Raw genomic sequence first — 20,261 nt, 5'->3', positions numbered from 1 at the left:
ACATCCCTACCTCCAGGTTTGGCTGTCTTGTCAGATACCTTTCAAATCAGTCAGTTTGACTTCCCCCCATCTCACTGATGTGGAAACGAAACAGTTTGGGTTTTTTTTTTTTTTTTTTGGACAATGGAAAAAAAATAATTAAATGCACCCAGCCTGATAGATTTCTTAAAAAAAAACAAAAAAAACTAAACAACAGCAACAAAGTGATATGACCACAGTGAAAAGGTGGATTTTTTTTTAAGACAGTAAGGCAGAACAGGAAGGACTGACTGAAAAGGCTGCACAGCTCAAAGCTCCATCCTTCCCTTTTTCCTCGGCACGTTTTTGTCTGCACATTTTGCATGCAGTATCAGGCCCCCCCGGAGCACCGCAGACAGGGGCCCCACCAAAAACTACGTGTGCACAACTTTACCTATGTGGCAACTGCGCCGTTGCTAACCATACAGGACAATTACCTATCTCCTTCTTGACTCTATAACGCTGCATGAATTCAGTAGACGAAGCCCCCCCGCCCGCCCCGCCCACCGCGCTGCCATGCCAGACTGAGAAGGTGGGGGTGTGGGGTAAGGGCGAGGTGAGGGGGGGGGTCTTTGGAAGTAACCACTGGTCAAACTGCTTGTTGGACGACGTTTCCCTATGACATGCAAGAAAACCACAATACAGGAAAGATGTTGTGTGAGGAACGCATGACGGAAGACTGCTCTTTTAAACTGTTACAGGTCACATGATTTTTTTTTGTTTGTTTGTTTGGGGTTTTTTTGGCTGCAGTGATTATGAATCATGACGTACACGGTCTTTTCGTTGTCGGTGTTGTACATAACCTCCTATTTTATGATCTTTTTTGGAAAGTTCAGACCTTTAAAATTGAATAGTAATTATATGCAAATGTTGTAGGAACAAAAAAAAATTACCAAACATTATTATTATTATTATTATGATTATTATTATTATTATTATCCCATTTGCATAGCTGTTTAGGCAAACATTTATATAAGATGGAGGGGGCATAGAATGGGAGATTCCTAAACAAAATGAGTAGTTATTATGATATATGAAAACAAGCTCCGTCATGTCATGAGCGTTTTTCACAAAACAATTAAGCTATGGTCCTCAAAAATGTACAAATATGTTTTATTTTCTTAAGGGTTTCACTACTCTGTTTAATTCAAAGTGTTCTTGAATAGTTGTGTCAAATATGCAAGTTTCATGCCACGCTCATGCAGTGTGATGGCGAGTGAAATGATACTAAAAAATCCAAGTAAATAACTTAAAAAAAAAAACAAAAAAAAAAAAACAACAACAACATATAACTACATTGTATTCTCAGAATTTTAAGGTTTTACTTTTGTTTTGGTTTCAGTGTTTTGTTTTTTTTTTGTTTTTTTTTGTCAAATGTATGAAGATATTATCCTTGTTAATGTTGGATATAATAATTATCACAGATGTTATTTTACCTTGGGTCTTTTTTTTTTTGGATAATAGATATCAGAATTCCTTCCAATACAAAATTTTAGATTTTGTTCCATATTACTGAATTTAAAGAAGTTAAACCTGTCTAGAAGATTCATCAGTCAGTGGTAAGGACACCCACATATGGACACAACCATTTTCTTTTTAACGACATATTCACATTTATCCGCTGTTGTTTATTGATCCGTTTATAAAAGGAGTGTTACTAAGCAAACAAGCAAATTTAACATTTTAAACAGGGCAAATGAGATTTTGAACTAAATGACAGATTTGCCTGAGCCATATCTCAACACTGTTGAAAACGCTGGGATGCAATCGTCAGCAATTATCACACAAATCTTTTCATGACCCAAAGTTTACAGTAGATGAAGCTCTCTGAATTAACTATTATTTGGGCTTTTAATCTGGTCATCAACCTCCGGGAACAAAGACATTTCTGGAGAACACATTTCATTTATTTGGAGATGGAATTTTCTCTGTTTCATATTTATCAGTTCTAGTGGTTACATAAATGACTTATTCAACCGATAATGCAGTCATTTGGAGTATTTAATTGCGGTAAGATACCAAATATAAACAATTTGAGTGCAAAGAGAGATGTTATTTTTTTTGTCTTTTCTTTGTCCATTTAGGTACTCTGAAGTCTATGCACTCTTCTCCTCAGTGTTAAAGTGAAACAGAGACCTCAACGCTTTTCTTTTAAACCTTGTTTCTTTTTACGAGTTGCAATTTATAAAGAAATAGCAGTTTTTTCTCGGCTGAAATTCTTTCACGGCCAATTTCTGAAGTCCACTTTTTTTTTTTTCCTTTCTTTTTTTTCTTTTTTTTTTTTTTGGTAGCCTCACCTTGCGGTGACCTTAGTACCACTGTATATGTTGGTCTGTAACCTTCCTCAGTTGTGCGGTAGGTGATGCAAAGGTAATGGCTGCCACAGTGCGACTGTTCCGTTACTGTTTTATCTTATAACTTGTAACATATGACTTTTCCATCCTTGCACCTTATTCTAATGACACAAGTTATGCATATTTGGTTTACAATGAATGTTGCTGTGTACTTGATTTGAGCTCTTTCCCTCAGATTATTCAGATGCCATTTGTGATGTTGTTTGTAATTGAATGTCCATATAAACCATTTTTATATACACATGGATATTTTGCGTGTTCATTTCTGAATATTTTTGCATATTATATGTTATTTCTCATTCTATAGTATTTAGCATTTTTTTTGTTAATGGTCGTGTTACATTAAAAAGAGTTTAATAGAGAAAAGAATTTATTCCTTCCCCCCAAAAAAACACTTGAGGCAAAACATTGGGAAAATATTGGATTTATTTTGGATTCCTACACCAAGTTGTCGGCATTGCTGGGTTGAGACTACACATTGTGATGTACAGATGATTTGGAGACACACAATTACAGTCACACTTCATAAAAATATAGCTTTGTGCTTTGAATACATAAATATATCTCTGTACATACAGATGTATTAAGGAGAGCGGGTGAGGACAGAAAGGCAGGAGGGGGGAAAAAAAGGACTATCGTTATAATATTGCGACAACAGATATCAAACCCTGTGCGTAAGGTTATGTCCATCTCATGTCTCTGTGCTTCGATGCTTCTGTCTCTAGAGAGAGCTCCATCAGTGAAGTAGCTTCACAGCTTTGGGGGGAAAAATGCCTTATTCTTGAGGAAACTCAGGAACATCTCCACGGTAAAGTGCATCTCGGTGCATTTCTCACCGTGTCATTCAGGGAGGGGAAGGGTAGACGAGGGAGGGTTGCTCGAACGTTTCAGCCGAATTTGCCCATATGTTTTCCACCCATTACGTTCCGGATGATTATCGTCAGTGCGCGCGCCGGTGGTCTGGCTAGCTTACAACGATAGCAAGGTCGAAAGGTCAGAGGTCCGTGGGATCAGGGACCATACTTTAGGAGAGATAAGAGCGGAGGAGAAGGAGAGGAGGTCACAGGGAAGAGGAGAGAAGGAGGCGGACTACACAATTCCGTATTTAGCCAGGTCGCTAAGCTCCATGTCACCGAAGGCTTCCCATGGGCACACCACTGTGATGTCTGTGAGAAAGACAGAGAAAAAGAGGAGATTAATTCTAAGAATTGGCATCTCTCAGAAGCAGATTTACACGATGGTAATTTCTGTCGAGAGGTTAACAACATAAACAAAGGTTAAGTCTTTTACGGCGATCAGTATCTTGATGTTAACCTGCTTAAGATTAAGTAGAACTAGTGATTTATCTTAGCACGTGATATATTAGATATTCACCTGTGCCGAGACCCTCCATTCCAGGGATGTCATCACCAAAACTGTTTACCAAAGCGAACAGAAAAAAAAGAATTTTATAAGACAACATTTAAGACACAAAAGTAAGAGGAGCTGTGTCTCTATGAGTTGACAATGTATGTTAAAAATATATTTGGTTGTATCTGCTGTTGAGATTATTCTCTTCAAATTATTTTTATACATTGTCTTTTGCCCTCACCCCTTCTGGCCAGGCTTGGGGGCCTTGCTCTTGAAGGTGCGGGTGGTCCTCTGCTTGAATTTGGGGGGTCCCTTCTTGTCAGCAGGTGCAGGGGCGTCCATTTCTCTTGTTTACTGATTTGGAATGTAAAGGAAGAAATGTATTTGAATCTGGATTAAACACCTTTTACATACCTAAAAACAGTAGAGAGTAATGGCAAGTCTATAAATTAGATCTGTATTAAGTAATTATAAGTATTGTCAAAAGTATTATAAGTTTTTTTTATTTATTTTTCCCTAACTGTTCCACTGACTTGAGGCTATTTCTAAGTTTATCCTCCCGTCTGCACTTAAAACCTTTTAATCTCTGTTACCTTTTTGCTCCCTGTCACTCTATCAATGACCCTCACAGATAAAGTGCTAATCCCATCAGATTAACTGAAAATGAGTCCCAATCCCCAGATAACTAATTCTGGGGACAATCTGTTACACAATGAGTAAACCTGTTTACCTTAAATCTCTGGCCATGTCTATATTTACTGAGCACACACCGCTTACAGACCCTTTTTTTTTTTTTTTTACATCATCTCGGTCATCTAAAGTTCTTGTTTTAGTTCAACTCACAGGATTTAGGTCAACATGTTCTTTGTCTCAATACAGCCTGTACCAAACCAACTTCAGCTACTTTACCTACACTTTTTCTGGGAGGTATTATACATTTATTATATTATTATACATTATACATTTAAAACAATGGTCTAGAGAAAGCTACACAATTCTAGCGTGGTAAGAGCAGCCACCAAACATAATTTATAAATTACACAAAATATCCTGTTCATCTGCACTCAACAAAAGTTCGTCCTCGACTAGAACCATGTCCAGACTTGCAGAAGAAATTGTTCTGCTCACTGTGTGAAATAGTTATGATGTCAAGAAATTAGCTTGTATTTTACAGAACTGATCCTAACCTAGCGTTGTGCTTACTCTCCATCTTTGTTGGTCCTCAATTTGGTATCTACTTTTTCGACCTTGTCAATCTCTCTTTTTACTTTTTCTCTTCTTGTGAGTCCTCCTTTCTCTACCCTTCTGTCTCTCTGTCTATCCATCAGACTTGTTGTGCCTCTCTGAACCTGTTTCATGCATCCGTGAGTATGCCCTAACCATACGCAGTATCTCCAGCTCTGGTCTTTGGATCCAAATTAACAATTCATTTCTGTTGTCAAACACCCATAATTCAACGAGTAAACTAACCATAAAGGCATGGACCGCCTACATCAGTTATGCTCATTAGAACCATACTGGACCTCTCTGCGACAGCTCAGTGTTTTCTCTCAGACAGAACTTCGTCTGTGCGTGGTTACACCTTTGTTTCATCCCTTTTCTCCAGCAAGTACATTACACCCCTTTCGTTTATTTCTCCGACTCCTTCTTTTACATTTTGTCTTTTATTTTCTGTGATAAGATCTACAACCTAGAATGTTCAAAAGTCTGCACCACACATCCATTGATAAGCTGAATTATAACCCTTCTTATACGCCAGGAGCACACATTTTGCATAGCACCCTTTCAGTCACTGGACTCACACGTGGGAGAACTTTTGCCTCACTCTACATTGTTGAACATCTTGACCAAACCGAGCCTTACTCTGAGTTTTTCTAACATGCTCTTTTCATTTGTCTCATGATCTGTTCTTGCAGTAAAACAGTAGTCAGTCCTGTGCTGCCCAGGCACTAAGAGAAAACGTAATAATGTCTTTACCTTGCTTTGCGGCGTTGAAGTGTTCCTGAAGAGCAAGGGCACCAATGCTTTCCCTTTCTCTCTGCAGTCTCGCTGTTTCTCTTCTCCTCTGTCTCTCGCTCAGCCTCTTTTATACCCCTTCACCTAATCCCTCACAGACGTTTCCTCAGTTGCTCGCACACACTGAATTAGCCTCTTCTGTTTTTGTTGCCCCCCCCCCCCACCCCCCCACCTTCACCGCGAAGGAGATCAAAAGATCCTTAGAGGTAGGGTATTTTAAGGTAGACTTATGGGAGAGTTAGCCTGCATGTGTTTTTACAGACATAGGTGTTTGACATGTGCTCTGTCGATAAGCTTGACTCTTTATCAGTGTGTCACATCGGCAGTCATGATAATAACAATGATGATGATGATGATGATGATGATGATGATGATGATGATGATACCAATTTTCAGACACCTTGCTTATTTAGAAGTAATTTCAAGGACCCGCCCATTTCAACTATCAGTATGTCAAGGCAAAATTTACGACTTAAGGGCCTTGAAGATTTAGCATGGGTTGCTTTTCCTTTAAAAAAAAAAAGATTAATCTTTCTTGTTTCTATAAGAATTTCCTTATATCCCTCTTGCTTAAATAGTACAAATAAAATATTTTATGACAAGGAATTGATATCATTTTTTAAAGATTTACTGATCTACTACTGTAGATCTACTGATACACTGTGGAAGGACAAATGGAACATAATCTAGAGGCATACTTCAAATCTGTGGTAGGCGGCCTAAACCAAATTGCTCCAAGTACGTATGAACACATAGAGTGTTGTTACATTCTGAGTAATTGTACTGCTTGTTTAACATACATTAAAAAAACACTAACAAAAACTCTAACATTTATTGTTTGCATGACAACAAAATGTTCCTTGTCACATGTTTAAACACAGAACATGTTCTGTTCCTTTCCAAAGCTATGACGTCTGACTTCTGAGTAATACACGTTCTGACGTATGAGAAATAATCTTCCAGAGAAAGATGAGGTAACCGTCACACATTCTTAGCCCCCCCCCCCCCCCCCCTTTATATTTGCATCATCATAATCTCTCCTGGTACAGGTGGGGAACCCCTGACACAGTGACCTGAAGCCATACAAAACAAACACAACTCACTTAATAGATACCAATATCTATTAATTCAGGTAGTAGAAAGACAAATGGAACATAATTTGTAAGCATACTTCAAATCTGTTGTACGACTCTTAACCAAACTGCTCCAGGTATTCGCCAACAAAGAAAGTACTGGAAAGCTAAAAAAACGTAAGGAACGCGCCTGAAAGTTCTGGTCAAAAATGTTTGCCAGCAGGCCTTGGATCAACTCGACTTTTGTTTACAGTGATTAACATTAGGACAGAGGCAGGGTGAACCTGATCCAAGATTAACGGACGAGATGATCACATCTTCTCGCTGGAAGCGGCTGGTAACGATGGTGCGCGTTCTTTGACCCCGCCCGCCGGTTCTCCCTGCCCGTTTGCGCTCACATAACAGCGGCCGTGTGTGTCAGCGCTCTCCCCCGTGCTTTGGCTTCGATAGGGCATGTAATCGGATTGGTCCACAGATCTCTGGGATGGAGTCAGCGAATGTGTGGCCGTGCGTGTCAAATTATTTACTGATTGGCTTTATTTTTGGCTCATCGTTTACCTAAATTAGATGAAGACCTGGTATTTTTAGACCTGCTTAACTGATTGCCCCTGTTTCATTTATGTGCAAGTGTTGAAAAAATGTCTAATTAAAGTAATGCTAACTCAAGAAACACGCGCGCTCATGTGTTTAAATCGTTTGTGTGGCTTCTACCATGCGTCAGGGTTTTCCTCTCATTGTGTGTCTTTAAAAGTTCAGTGTGGTCTGACTGGATTTTTTTTTTCTTTGTTTAAAATGGCAAATTTACAGAGAACTACAAGTCTAAAGTGAAATTATCAAATGAATGATCAAATTATGACTTTTTTTGTCTCACTGTGTCTGTATGTAAATAACCTGCTTTCACAAAGCGTGTCTTTTGGAGTTTTTTTTTTTTTTTCCAAATTACAATCAATACTCAGAGTGCTGCTGCATTCAGTAATGTTACTGCGTTCTACTTGTTGTTACACACAAAAACAAACAAACACACTAGCAAAAACTCGTACATTTATTACTGCATGACAGTGAAGTCTTACTTGCCTTATTTGTAAACACTTCAAAAGCTATGACGTCTGACTTCTGAGTAATACATGTTCTGACGTATGAGAAATAATCTTCCAGAGAAAGATGAGGTAACTAACTGTCACATATCCTTAGGTCACCTCCACCTGCATATTTTTGCATCATCATAATCTCTCCAGTCACCTGAAGGCGTTTGATATGATAACTTACCTGAACAGCCATAGCACTACCATAGAACACTGGAACTGTGTGGCCTGGGCCCTGCTTTTGTTAGCAGAATCGTGTTAACTATGTGGATTGCAATGCTAGCAGAAGACAATTTAATATGTTTTTCACATCTGCTTCACATCTCTTGAGGTCCCACCGTGTCACAAAGTTAGCCGAAACACACTGTAGCCTGTTAGTGTTCTGCTTTGAAAGTGAAATACTCCTACAAAGTCCTTTTTTAAATTACTTTTAATGACATATTTATTTGTCACTGATTAAAAGGGAAAAAAAAGACCAAGAGGCATCATAGTGCCTGATTCTCAATTGGACAGTGATGCTAAGAAACATTTCTGTTGTTAACAGCAGTTGTTGGTTTCAAACAGTAAAGGTTTTTAACAAACATGTACAGCACTGCATTAAATAAAGTTCACAGGAGCAACTTGATAATTGGCAAACGGAATTCTTTGACTTCTAGAGTTTCTCAAGTAGCAATAGAATCTGCCTCTTCTCTTCTGTCCATGAGTGTAAATGTTTAACTGCTGATGCTGTGTGTTTTGCTCTTCGTCAGATTATGAGAAAATGATGAGGACAGTTTCTTAGAACTTGCACACTACTTGGCAGAGAGGAGAACAAAATAGCAAAGTCTGCCAGCAAACGTGTGTTTAAGGAGGTTAAACATTGCATAACTTGTCTTTATAATGAAAAACATTGACCAGGCTTAGCTTCACTTAACCTTACCATAATCCTTTATCCTCTGACCTGAGCCTAGATTTACCTCTATTTTAAATCTAACAAGTTTCTAACCTCATCTGAGAAGCATGTAGCCTATTTTAATCTAGTAAAAATTTACAGGACCTCAAACAAGCTACTGTCCATAGCCACAAGTTAACTTAGAATGTTCACAAGAAGGGAAAAAATCTTATTTGTTCAAATAATGACAAATGACAAAGGTAAAGTAACAGGTAAAATGATATTTGAGATTCTCTATTAAAGAAAAAAGATAAAGTGTGTGTGTACATTAATACAGAATAAGAATAACAGAATATAAGAATAGTATAATACGAGTATGGCGTCGTACTAAGTTGTACGTGTGTAGTTTTATTGCATTTGTCGCAGACACGTTCTCATCTTCTGTCGCCACGTTCACCCTACCTGACTCCGTCGGTGAAGTCAGCTCAGGATCACGGCTATAGGACCATGCTTATGTAAAGAATAAATGACAGCGTATGTGCGTGTTTGTTCTCTGTCTTTCACACTCTCTGTACATGTTTTTTTCCCTCTTCCATTCCTAGCCTTTAACACATTAATTTTAAAGAAAGAAATAGTGTGACTGGATCATTTTTTGTAAAATACACGCCCAACCGGTGATAAGTCACCAGAAAACACAGAAAGGAACCTAGTTGAAAACAGCTTTTGTTGCTTTGTTAGTTAGTTCTTTCTTTCCTTTTTTCACGCTACTTGTTTCGGGAAAAAACTGTCCCCCGCGTGTACTTGCAGTTTATGATTTCATCAAACCGTAAACCCGCTCTTTATGTCTTCGCTGATTTCGTATTAAATTTGGACAATCATGCTGTCCTTGGTGTGAGACGGATGACTGCCTGCCGGGGTTCTTTGATTCCCCTTGGACTACATTGACTTATATGAATTACAATCTTTCGCCCCAGCTTGTAAAACGTGTCAAGATCGCATAAGGTGGCCGGCACACAAATGTTTAAGGATTCCAGATCTTTCCATAGCCGTTAAGGAGTCTTACGAGCTTAATGCTGGGCACATTCGCTAAGACTCTCCAAGACCGTTAGCATACACATGGACTCTAGACACCTGCGTTGCTCGCCGGTTCACGAGAGAGCACTGTCAGTACCAACACACCCATACACAAATAGGCCTATCTGTTGATCTGCTAAGGTTTAGATGAACTATTTCTTTTCTTCTTTTTTTTTTTTTTTGCTTCTCGAAGAGTCGTAGTCAACTACTTATGTGATATAGATTTGGATATATCCTTTGATATAGCGACATTTTGATAGTTTGGACGTTTGATATTGTATAACTACAATTTATCACTGTCAACTCACAACTGCAAGTCCCTTTTCCACATTGATCACACAAATGCCTTGTAAATGATTGACATCAAGTGAAATTGTGCTGCAAGTGTCATATTTCATAGAATCAATGATGATTAATGTTGCATCATTAGTTATCTATCATTTGAACAGTGTACCTATGTGCACTTTTTTATGTTAGTCCTCTCTGCGTTAGTCTGCTTGCCTTGAGAAATGTCACACAGCACGAGAGACCATTGAATTTAGTGTTTTGTTCTCTGAGTGAGATGAGGGTGTATTTTGATACTTTTGTTGCCTTTCCTTATCCATGTTATCCCAATGACAAATGTTTAGTGGCTGTAACAATAGTAAAAGCAAAGCATTTGTGTGTATAAAGTATTTTTATTTCATTTATCTCTTCTCCTTATCTACTGAACCTTAACATATTTAATTATTATTTATTTTCATTCTCCACCACATCTCAATACTGAATCACACATTTCATATGAATTTTAATATTTCACTACAGCAATATTTTATCTCATTTAATTTTCTTTTCCCTAATTTTACTAATACTCTGATAACAGTTTTCGATGAAACAAGTATTTTAAATATTTACCATTGTTAACCATGTGTACCTCTTGAGACATGTTATAATTTGGGGTTTTCTGTGTTTAAGACTCAATGTGCATGAACCATGTGTTATGTTATAATTCTGATAGTGTCTGGTCGTTTTGGGAGCGGTTGATGATTGTGCATACGGAGCTACAACATTCATCTATAGAACGTGGGATTATTTATGGTCAAATTATGTCGCTGTAAATGACAGTAACCGGTAACAGGTGTGTATACACTGTGTGTTCACAGACACATCTTTAGACTGGTAGCAGTGTAGGTCTGTTTATGACAGTGGCTTCTAATCTGTTTATGAAGGGATAGATTCTCCGATTCGAGCACCCACACATGTTCATGTTATTTTTATCTTAATCTTTCTATACTTACACTTTGAAGGCTGTCATCTAGAAGTTGGTTTGAATGTTCTAAGAAACTGAAATATACTTAACAATGTGCTGATCTGCTTAACTCTACATATCAAACCATGAAGCACTCAAAAAACGTTTTTAAATATTTCTGAGTAACAGCGTTCATTAGAGTTGCAACTGAAACACTAAAGGAAAAAATCAGCAAGTGAACAAAGTAGTCTGAAAAAATGTATGATTTTAGAAATTTTTTCAAATAAAAAAGGAAAAAGAAAACTGTTTGTGAATGGCTGCACCTGAGACTGCTCCAGTAAAACCTCATTTGTAGAAATGAATTCTCTGGGAAAAGAATATTAATGCTGTGAGACAAATTTACATATAAACAAATTTACATCTGAAAAATCTACTACTTTGATAACTTATGGAATTTGTACTCTGATACTGTCAATGTGGAAAGTGATGTACTAATATCTCATCAACATTGTGAAGTCACATTGAGAAGTCATTAGGTGGATAAACACTGTGGTGTAGTCTGAGCATTTCTTATGTAAGCGTTCCTGTCCCTGTTTAAGACAGCATGTTGGCGTGTCTATGACCAGAACACTATGAATGTGACTAACAGCAGGGCTTACACTCAACCACTGTTGGGATGTTTTGCTTTTCCCAAGTTCAGCCACTGGAGGGTGCTTTCATGGGGATCTGCACCACAGGTGGAATGAAAGAGGGTGAAAGCGTCTGCATCCATCCATTCACTATTGTCAATAGTCACCTCATTTATAAGTTGAGATGATTAAGCGGAGAAAATTCCTGTTAACCAGGAATTCACTGACACGTAGTGACACGTAGTCTAACACCTGCTAACCTTACCATGTCTCACACACCTGTCCAGTTCTCACACAACGACCAATCATTAAAGTCATAAAGAGTCACGTGACAGTGATAGAAGTACTGAGAGATGGAAGCAGAGGTGGACAGACAGGGACATGGTCACAGACAGATGCTGCACTCGAATCGATTCACAGAGCGTTTAGTCAAAGCTAAAATGTTTCTAATTGTCCTACTGTCTTTATTTGCCACGTGCACCACTGCAGAGGATAAAGGTAAAATATTCATCTTTTTTAAAATATTTAATTCTTTTTTTTGTGTATGAAAGATTAATTGGAAGTCAGTAAAAAAACAACGGTACAGACATCTTTTTGAGTTCCGCATCTCTTAGATCGTCAAGTACTCTGATACTGAGTGGTGCGGTTATTTTATTCAAACACATGCTGGTGTATATTGCTTTTGATTTGACAGCTGTAGAATACTGACTTTGCGTGTATGTTAATAGTCATGACAAAGGACTGGTAAACGTTGGGTGAGGTAAACTCATCCAAAATCTGTTGTTGAAGGGGAGAAAACACACTTTGAGGAGATTTCTGTGACACTCTCTCCTAGCCCCAGCAGACAGTGCTCTTACCAGACTGACTGACATCGATGGAGCCGAGACGTTCATTAACTCATCGGAAGTCGTCGTCATCGGGTTCTTCGAGGTCAGGTTCTGGGAGCATGTCTGTCTGTGTGTGTGTGTGTGTGTGTGTGCGTGTGTGTGGTGGTGGTGGTGTTGGGGGGGGGGGCAGGCTGAAGATGATTGACAGTGCCGTTCAGCATTGCCAGGAAAGGATGAGTGTGGATAAACATAAAGAAGGAAAAGAAAAGCTAAGGAAACCAAACAAACTCAAAACTCAAACGTGGGCGAGATTCCGTCGCTGTGTTTCCTGTCGCGACCGTAGCCCTTCTGTGCGATTCTTGGGAAATATTTGTTGTGGGCGCAGATCTAGATGCAGGAAGTGTTTGCTGTCGTGGCGACAGAGGGCAGCTGTCCCAAAGTGTCTGGCCCTTTGGCCCAACTTGTTGTGCGGAGGAGGATGGCAGCAGGCGGGAAATTAGGGTGCATCTGAGGCACTGTGGGATTGGCACTTGCCTGTCTCCATAAACTATAACCGAGTAACCTAACTTGAACTTAAACACGGTCATGTTGTTGTGTTGGAGAAAAAGGAATGAGTCTGAGAAGGCAGCAGAGGTAAAACAGAGTTCACTTTTAACGACGTTAACGGTCTTTAAGCCTTTAAGTTGAAAACAAAACGTAACATGCTATAAAATATCTCACTCGTTTAATCGCTTTATCCTCACGTTTTCGCTCTCTTTTTGTGACTCTGTCACTCTCTCTCTCTTTGTTCGTCAGGGCGAGAAAAGCCGTGGCTATAAAGAGTTTATGAAAGCTGTTGCTGAGGAGAAGTCTGTTCCTATAGCTCTTTGCAGTGAGAAAGAAGTATGGGCCCACTACAAAATTGAATCTGACACCATCTCCCTCTTCAGAAAGGTAAACTGCACCCTCACCCTCCACCTGTCTTGCCCTTTTAAGGAAGTTTCTATTGTGTTGAGACTAAGGTAAAACACCATAGACCAAAGCACGGGAGATAATGGAACCATGACCACTCATTTCATTCAACAATTTCATTCATGTGTACTCATTTAAACAAAACCTTCCTTTCATATCTAACCCAATTATCCAAGAGCACTAACTAGACCACTGTTAATGGAACCGTATTCCTCTATTTAGTGTGTGGGCGTATCTGGGTGTGTGTGAGTGTGTATATGTGTATGGGCATATCTGTGCATGAGTGTGTGTGTGTGTGTGCGTGCGTGCGTGTGTGTGTGTGTGTGTGTGTGTGTGCGCGTGTAGATGCATGGGTGTGTGCCTGTGTGTATTTGTGTATTGATATATGTGTTTGTACGTATGTTACAGGTAGACCAGTTCCGGGATGACTTTAAAGTCTCTGAGGCAAAGAAACTGGACAGCGATGGGATCTCACACTTCATAAACATCAATGACCTTCGCTACCTAACAGAGTACAACCAAGTGGTACTGTGTCTCTTCTCTTCTCTTCTCTTCTCTTCTCTTCTCTTCTCTTCTCTTCTCTTCTCTTCTTTTCTCTTCCCTTCTCTTCCAGTGGCGATTCTGGACTTTTTTGACTGGGGTGGCCCAAGTGGAGCACTGATTCATTCAAGGGCGGCAGTCCTGCCTTCGACCTAGTTGATGGCCAATCATAGACTAGGAGTTTTGGGTGGCACCTGGGGTGGCCAATCAAATCTCCAGGGTGGCCCGTGCCCCTGAATCCCCTCCTCTGGCCCCGGCCCTGTTCTCTTCTCCTCTCTTTTAGGCCTTCCCGACGTTAACTTGATTGGCCCATGGCCCAAAGTTCACTCTTAATCTGGCTTTCTGAGAAACCTTTCAGTTTCACTTAACGTTTCCTTTTCAACAACAATTTGAAATGCTACATAACTTCCTTTTTTTAATGATTTATCAAATTTCCTATTGGACATCTGTTCCCTGACAAGACTTTCTCTCTCTCTCTCTCTCTCTCTCTCTCAGTCTGCAGTTGGACTCTTTCAGTCTAAGGTGAAGGTACACGTGCTGCTCTTTGTCAGCAGGGGAAGTAATGACTATGGCCGACTGAAGAAGAGGATGAGAGACCTCGCCCCTGAATATACCGGAAAGGTATAACCCACTGCATTAAAAAAAAAAACAGTGTTACATTATACTGCTACTCAAAACTGATCCACAGTCAGTTGTAGCTGTAGGCCTGGTCTTGAGGAGGGGGTTTTCTCAGCCATATTGTCCCTTTAAAATCTACTAATGGACTTAAGTGAGCTTGAGTGAAGCAAGATTATTAGAAGGTCTAAGGGAGAAATCTAACCGAACAAAATCTGCTCCACTGACCCTAATACTACCTGCCATATAATTGCACCTGGTTGAACTTTTAACACTGTAGAAATCTTAGACAGGCAATAAGTCACTGTGTGTGTGTGTGTGTGTGTGTGTGTGTGTGTGTGTGTGTGTGTGTGCGTGTGTGTGTGCGTGTGTATGTGTGTGTGTGTGTGTGTGTCTGTGTGAGTGTATATGCATCTTTGTATGTCTGTTGACATCGAGAAAAAAAAAATCTGTTTTGAAAAATCATTACCGAAAATCATTACCTTAGTTTCGCTCTAGTCAGTCCAATCTTTTTGCAATATCACTATTTTTTTCCCTGCAGTTCCTGTTTGTTCTGATAAATGGGGCATTGCAGTCCAATGCCCGTGCCATGAACTACTTTGGCCTGAAATCAGGAGACTTGCCCAGGGTGGGTCTCTACGACGCAGACTTGGACAAGAGGTGGCTGATGCCGAAGGGGGAGATTTCCACAGAGAAGGTGAAGGCTTTCTGTGAGTCATACCTGGAGGGAGAGCTGCAGGCAAGTCTGCCATTGGTTCTCATTGACATTCTAGTTTAACATTATTCACTTCAGTGAACTTCAGTTATTCACTTCCATTACGTTCTGGCTCTGACCTCCTAACCTCTGTTAAGTTCTCAAAGGGACAATTACCAAAGTTAAAAAAAGCCAACTGATGGAGTCAGTAAAGTAACTCGCTTTCTCATCATGTAAAGACTGATACTTACGAGAACTGGAAGGTTCCTTCCTCGTGAAACATCTCGAAGTGGCAAAATGTTCTTGGCAAACGCATTAATGTCTTCGTTTCTCCTTCTTCCAGAAACAAAAGGAGGCTGGACAACCTGATCCAAAATCAGAGCTCTAAAGAAAAGATGTACTGTTAATAAAACGTTTTCATATGACGCTGATATTTGGTGTGCGTTTGTGTATTGCATTTCACATTTAAACAGTTTTTAATCTTTCAATTTTTTTTTATTCTAACTTTAAAAAAGAAGATCTCCCGAGATTTTTTTTTCGTTTTATAATGTGTAACCTTTCACCTTGGTCGATAACAACGAGGTGTGTGAGAGACCATGTCCTTTTTTAACGTGTGTGAGACGGAATGAGGGGGCGAGTTTTGTTTAAGTCTGTCTGTGTGTATATGAGAGAGAGTGTGTGTTTGTTTGTGTGTGCGTGTGTGTGAGTGCACGTGTGTGTGTGTGTGTGTGTGTGTGTGTGTTTGTATGTTTCTTTCAAAGCCTGTATTTTGGGCCTGTATGTGTAGACTGTATGATTTTTGTTAGTCTGCGGCCTGACAGTTTACCACGAGTTGCTGGCAAGAGCTGGCGTATTCTGTTAGTGGTCAAACTGATCTGATTTCACACACCACAACTGACAACCAGTGAAAAGTTTAAGGATATCCCCATAGAGAAATGGATGGTGCAAATTAAAATAGAACGGAGGGAAAATAAAAGGATAAAAGAAGTGTTATGGATGGGAAAAGAGACTCAGGCCTCGCAAAGACTAAAGCAAGAACGGATAAGGGACGCAGTGAAAAAAAAAAAAAAAATTTAAATGGCAAACAGTGTCAAAAAAAATAAATAAATAAAATAACAGTGTCTGGCCGTCATATGTACAGCTGTGTAGGGGCCTAGTCAATGAGAATAGCTGCCATAAAAACTGACATCAGTTTTAGACAAAAAATCTTTTTAAAGTTCTAAAAAGAGATGCTTTTAGGGGCACTCTAGAATTAGAATAATGAGTAGCGTTCGTTAGCTGAGAGGAAACTGGTTCTGAAACATAGCAGGGAATGCACATCTGGCACAGGCAGACGGGGGGGAAATCCACTCAGACGGAATGATACGTTTTGACTCTGTAAACCATTGCATGCGAGCGGATAAGAATGCAAGTGTTTGTGGCCATGTAGTGCAATCAGCGCAAGGACAACATTTGAGAAAATGTCCCCACAACAGACAGTAAATGGTGAATGGAGGACGACGCTGGGTTGTCATCTCTTAAAACTGTGGCTTTTTCATTCCATTCCTAAAGGAGAGAGAGGGAGAAATTCTATGCATCCGCAGGCTGCAGCAAAATGCAATTTACGTTCCAGTTGCAGTTACCAGTAACAGAGCGTTACAGAAGTCAAGTTGTCCTTTGTAAACAAACGCAAATATTATGGGTAAATCAGATTGACTAGTGACTCACGCGGAAAAGAGGAATGGTTTAAAGTGACAGATAGGGGAGATTTATCGCATAAAACCGTCTCAGCTGCAAACTGTAAACAGTATTCCTACTTTTCAAGAGCTGAATTTCACCCATTTACTTTCATTGTAACATTCTGTTTACATATAGTGGGATTCTACTCAGTTTCTATTGGCTCCCCCTTTCTCATTCTCCTATGGGGTGTTAACTGTAAAGGAGTAGGGAGTGAGACAGAACAGAGACAGAGAGAGTGACACATAATTGGACAAGTCTGCTATGTTCCTCTAAGTTCTCCTAGTGCATTCTTTGTGGTGGGAATGTAGGTCTTTTCATTGCATAGAGACATATCAATAAAAATGCCTGTTCAGATGGGTCTGGAGGGAACGGGTGGGAAAAGGTACACACAGCAGTACGACTGTTTAGAGCCTTACATGCTAAAATCAGATCGCCGCTGTAATTACGCACTGAGAGTACACCCCAGGCACCCCATTCACCCAAGTCAGAGACTATTCACAACGCTCCAGCCTGGCGCACGTTACGACAGTACCAGAGTACAAATCAACCGGTTCAAAGACAGTTTCTAGCTGGATGCAGTGAGAATATTAAACAAACAACTACTCCAATGATATTTGCATAATATTTATGTCCTGCATGTGTGTATGTGCTGTCTAGACCTGTCTTGCCAGCTGCTGTTGGTGGTGGTGGTGGTGGTGGTGTTGTTCTTGTCTGTTGACAGACCTGGTGAGTGAGAATTCCACAGCACTTGCGGGATATGGCAATAAAGCTGAACTGTACCTTAAACGTTAAGCCCATGCAGACATTTAAAACACACACACATAATTACCTAAACAGTCTGCATTTACAGAGCATAGCTAAGGAAATAGCCCATGAGTCCTCATACACACACACACACACACGAGCACACACACGCACACACACACACACACACACACACACACGCACGCACATACACATATGGTCCTTCACTTCAATCAATTTTAGCGCAGACTCAGTAACAGTTGATGACTGGGCTTGTTTGTGGTGTCTGACATGAGCGTGGATGCCAGATATGCCTACACAAGGCTGCTGCTCTCAGTGAACTCTCTCTCTCTCTCTCTCTCTCTCTCTCTGTCTCTCTCTCTCTCTCTCGCTCTCTCTCTCTCTCTCGCTCTCTCTCTCTCTCGCTCTCTCCATCTCCCTCTCCGCCTTTCCGCCTAAGCTCGCCCTGCAATTGAAGTCCAAGGCCGTTCTTATGTGTTTTTTGCTTCCTGTCATTTCATGTCCCTTGAGTCAATCTGTGACTTTTAAATGTGAAGATAACCATAAGGAATCAAAAATAGTGTTGTATACACTTCCACCACACTGTAACAAGTTTTGGATGCAAAGAAATACTTAGGCTGAAGAACTGTTTAACGTGTTCACATAAATAGGATTTCTGGAAGCACAATCAACAGCGTATACACTTACTGAGAACCGTATCGAATGCTATTAAATGATTTTGGGCCTGTTTGCAAAAACATTTAAGATTAAAAAAAGGCCTATCCGATTTCTCTTGCTAGACCATGACTTCACTTGAACTGAATTGAATTGAACTCATTTCATTTAATTTCATTTCAATTCAATTCAATTCAGTTCAGTTTAATTCGATTCAATTCAATTCCATTCCATTCAATTCAGTCCGTAATGTGAAGGGGGATACCATCTTTGCATGGATGATTGTTAGGTAGTTGAGTGTGAGAGTAGCTAGTTTGTCAAGAAAGAACTTCCTGTCGGTTAAGTTGGTCTGTTGAGTGAGAAGATAGTAGGATCTAGGAGAAATGATATTCCTCTGAAGACATTGCGTAAGTGAAGAGATAAGGAGAGTTCGAGTTCATCAGGGATCATTCTGAAGAGGTCATGGAAGTGATAGGGTAGGGAAGGATGTGCAGTTAGTTATTACAAAAGTGAATATAGCAAGCAGACAGGCCTGGTGTTATCAAAAACACCACTTTGACTTTAGTCAATGATCATACTGGTAAATGATTGGACACTCTGCGACTGGCATGTTCCCTGGCTTTCATGTGTGTTAGAGGCTTGGGGTCAGTGCCCCTGATGTGGACAGAGGGAGAGGGCATGGCCTTATTGCTCATGAGAAAAACTTCTAATAGTAGAAAGTCTCATGCCGCAAAAATGAAAACATACATTAGCGCAGATGCAGGATGGTAGCATCTGGTGTGGCGGGCAGATAGCCGTATACGGATGTGGGCAGTCAGGGTGTGGAATAAAATCAGTTACAGACTACAAACTAAGCGCAGTAATGAAACTCTGTAGAGCCTAATCACGATGGCAGAACCACAAAGAAGACTCAGAGGACAACACAGCTACGAGGGCTAAACGAGACAGCAGAGAGTCCAACGATACACAGCTGACTCCACCAACACGCAGTTCACACAGAACTGAACACGTGTGACGGATGGGAAACATCGCTTAGTGTCCAGTTCACCAGAAAACTCTCTGTCACTTGCCCCCATTTGGTTCCGCTCCTTTACTATAGGGTTAACTGTGGGAAAATGCCAACCTTTAGCATATATACCTGTAGGCTAGACCGAGCAGCTGTGTTTTCAGTCTAGACTTCAAGATTGAGACTTTGTCTGAATCCCCGAACACTTGCTGGAGAGTAATTTCATAGCTGGGGGGGGCTCTATAAGAGAAACCAAAAGAATGCATGGGTATCCAAAGATACCTGAAAGCTTTTCTTTAAATACCTTTTGGTCAATGTATTAATCATATTTATACATTTGTATAGAATATTTTTAATCAGCAGTTCATGAATTGTCTCCTTACACATTCCATACATTCTATATGCATTACTGAAGATGCCCAGCAGAGAGAGACAGAACTCCTTATACATTTACTATTGAAATACCACAGTGAGTGAGACAGGTGGGGAAAAAGACACATTAAAACTGCATTTGAAATTTCCTCTTGCTTTAACTATGCTAATTAGTCACCTGTGTTTTCAGTTATGGCCACAGACTCTCTGGGGACAAAGATATTCAAAAAACAGACAAAGAAAACAGGACGCAAAAATGAAAATTACAACATTGTGTAAACGGTGGCAAATCCTGTGCAGAACTGTTAGAATTTTGCCAAGGCTCATTGTGGCGATGTTTTTGCAAAACTGTCCCTCGGAATTGAAACACATCAACTAACGGGCCAAAAAAAAAAAAGGAAAAAAAAGAAAACCAGACAGTGA

The 20,261-nt window shown here is 40.0% G+C and overlaps 2 protein-coding genes across 2 annotated transcripts; one reads left to right on the top strand and one right to left on the bottom strand.

Annotated features, from left to right (window-relative positions):
• Nucleotides 1-3,461: 3,461 nt before the first annotated feature.
• On the bottom strand, nt 3,462-4,064 carry pde6ha (phosphodiesterase 6H, cGMP-specific, cone, gamma, paralog a). The gene is made up of 3 exons (XM_030782581.1): nt 3,964-4,064; nt 3,747-3,787; nt 3,462-3,538 (listed from the first exon to the last, which is right to left on the bottom strand). The coding sequence occupies exons 1-3, from the start codon at nt 4,062-4,064 to the stop codon at nt 3,462-3,464; spliced, it is 219 nt and encodes a 72-aa protein (XP_030638441.1).
• Nucleotides 4,065-12,135: 8,071 nt separating this feature from the next.
• erp27 (endoplasmic reticulum protein 27) lies at nt 12,136-15,710 on the top strand. Its single transcript, XM_030782578.1, has 7 exons — nt 12,136-12,193; nt 12,540-12,625; nt 13,318-13,455; nt 13,882-13,998; nt 14,509-14,634; nt 15,170-15,367; nt 15,666-15,710. Exons 1-7 carry the CDS (start codon nt 12,136-12,138, stop codon nt 15,708-15,710), a joined length of 768 nt encoding a protein of 255 aa, XP_030638438.1.
• The last annotated feature ends 4,551 nt before the right edge of the window (nt 15,711-20,261 follow it).

Source organism: Chanos chanos, chromosome 8 (genome assembly GCF_902362185.1).
Source record: "Chanos chanos chromosome 8, fChaCha1.1, whole genome shotgun sequence".
Taxonomy (NCBI): domain Eukaryota; kingdom Metazoa; phylum Chordata; class Actinopteri; order Gonorynchiformes; family Chanidae; genus Chanos; species Chanos chanos.
This window is presented reverse-complemented; position numbering and strand designations above follow the sequence as displayed.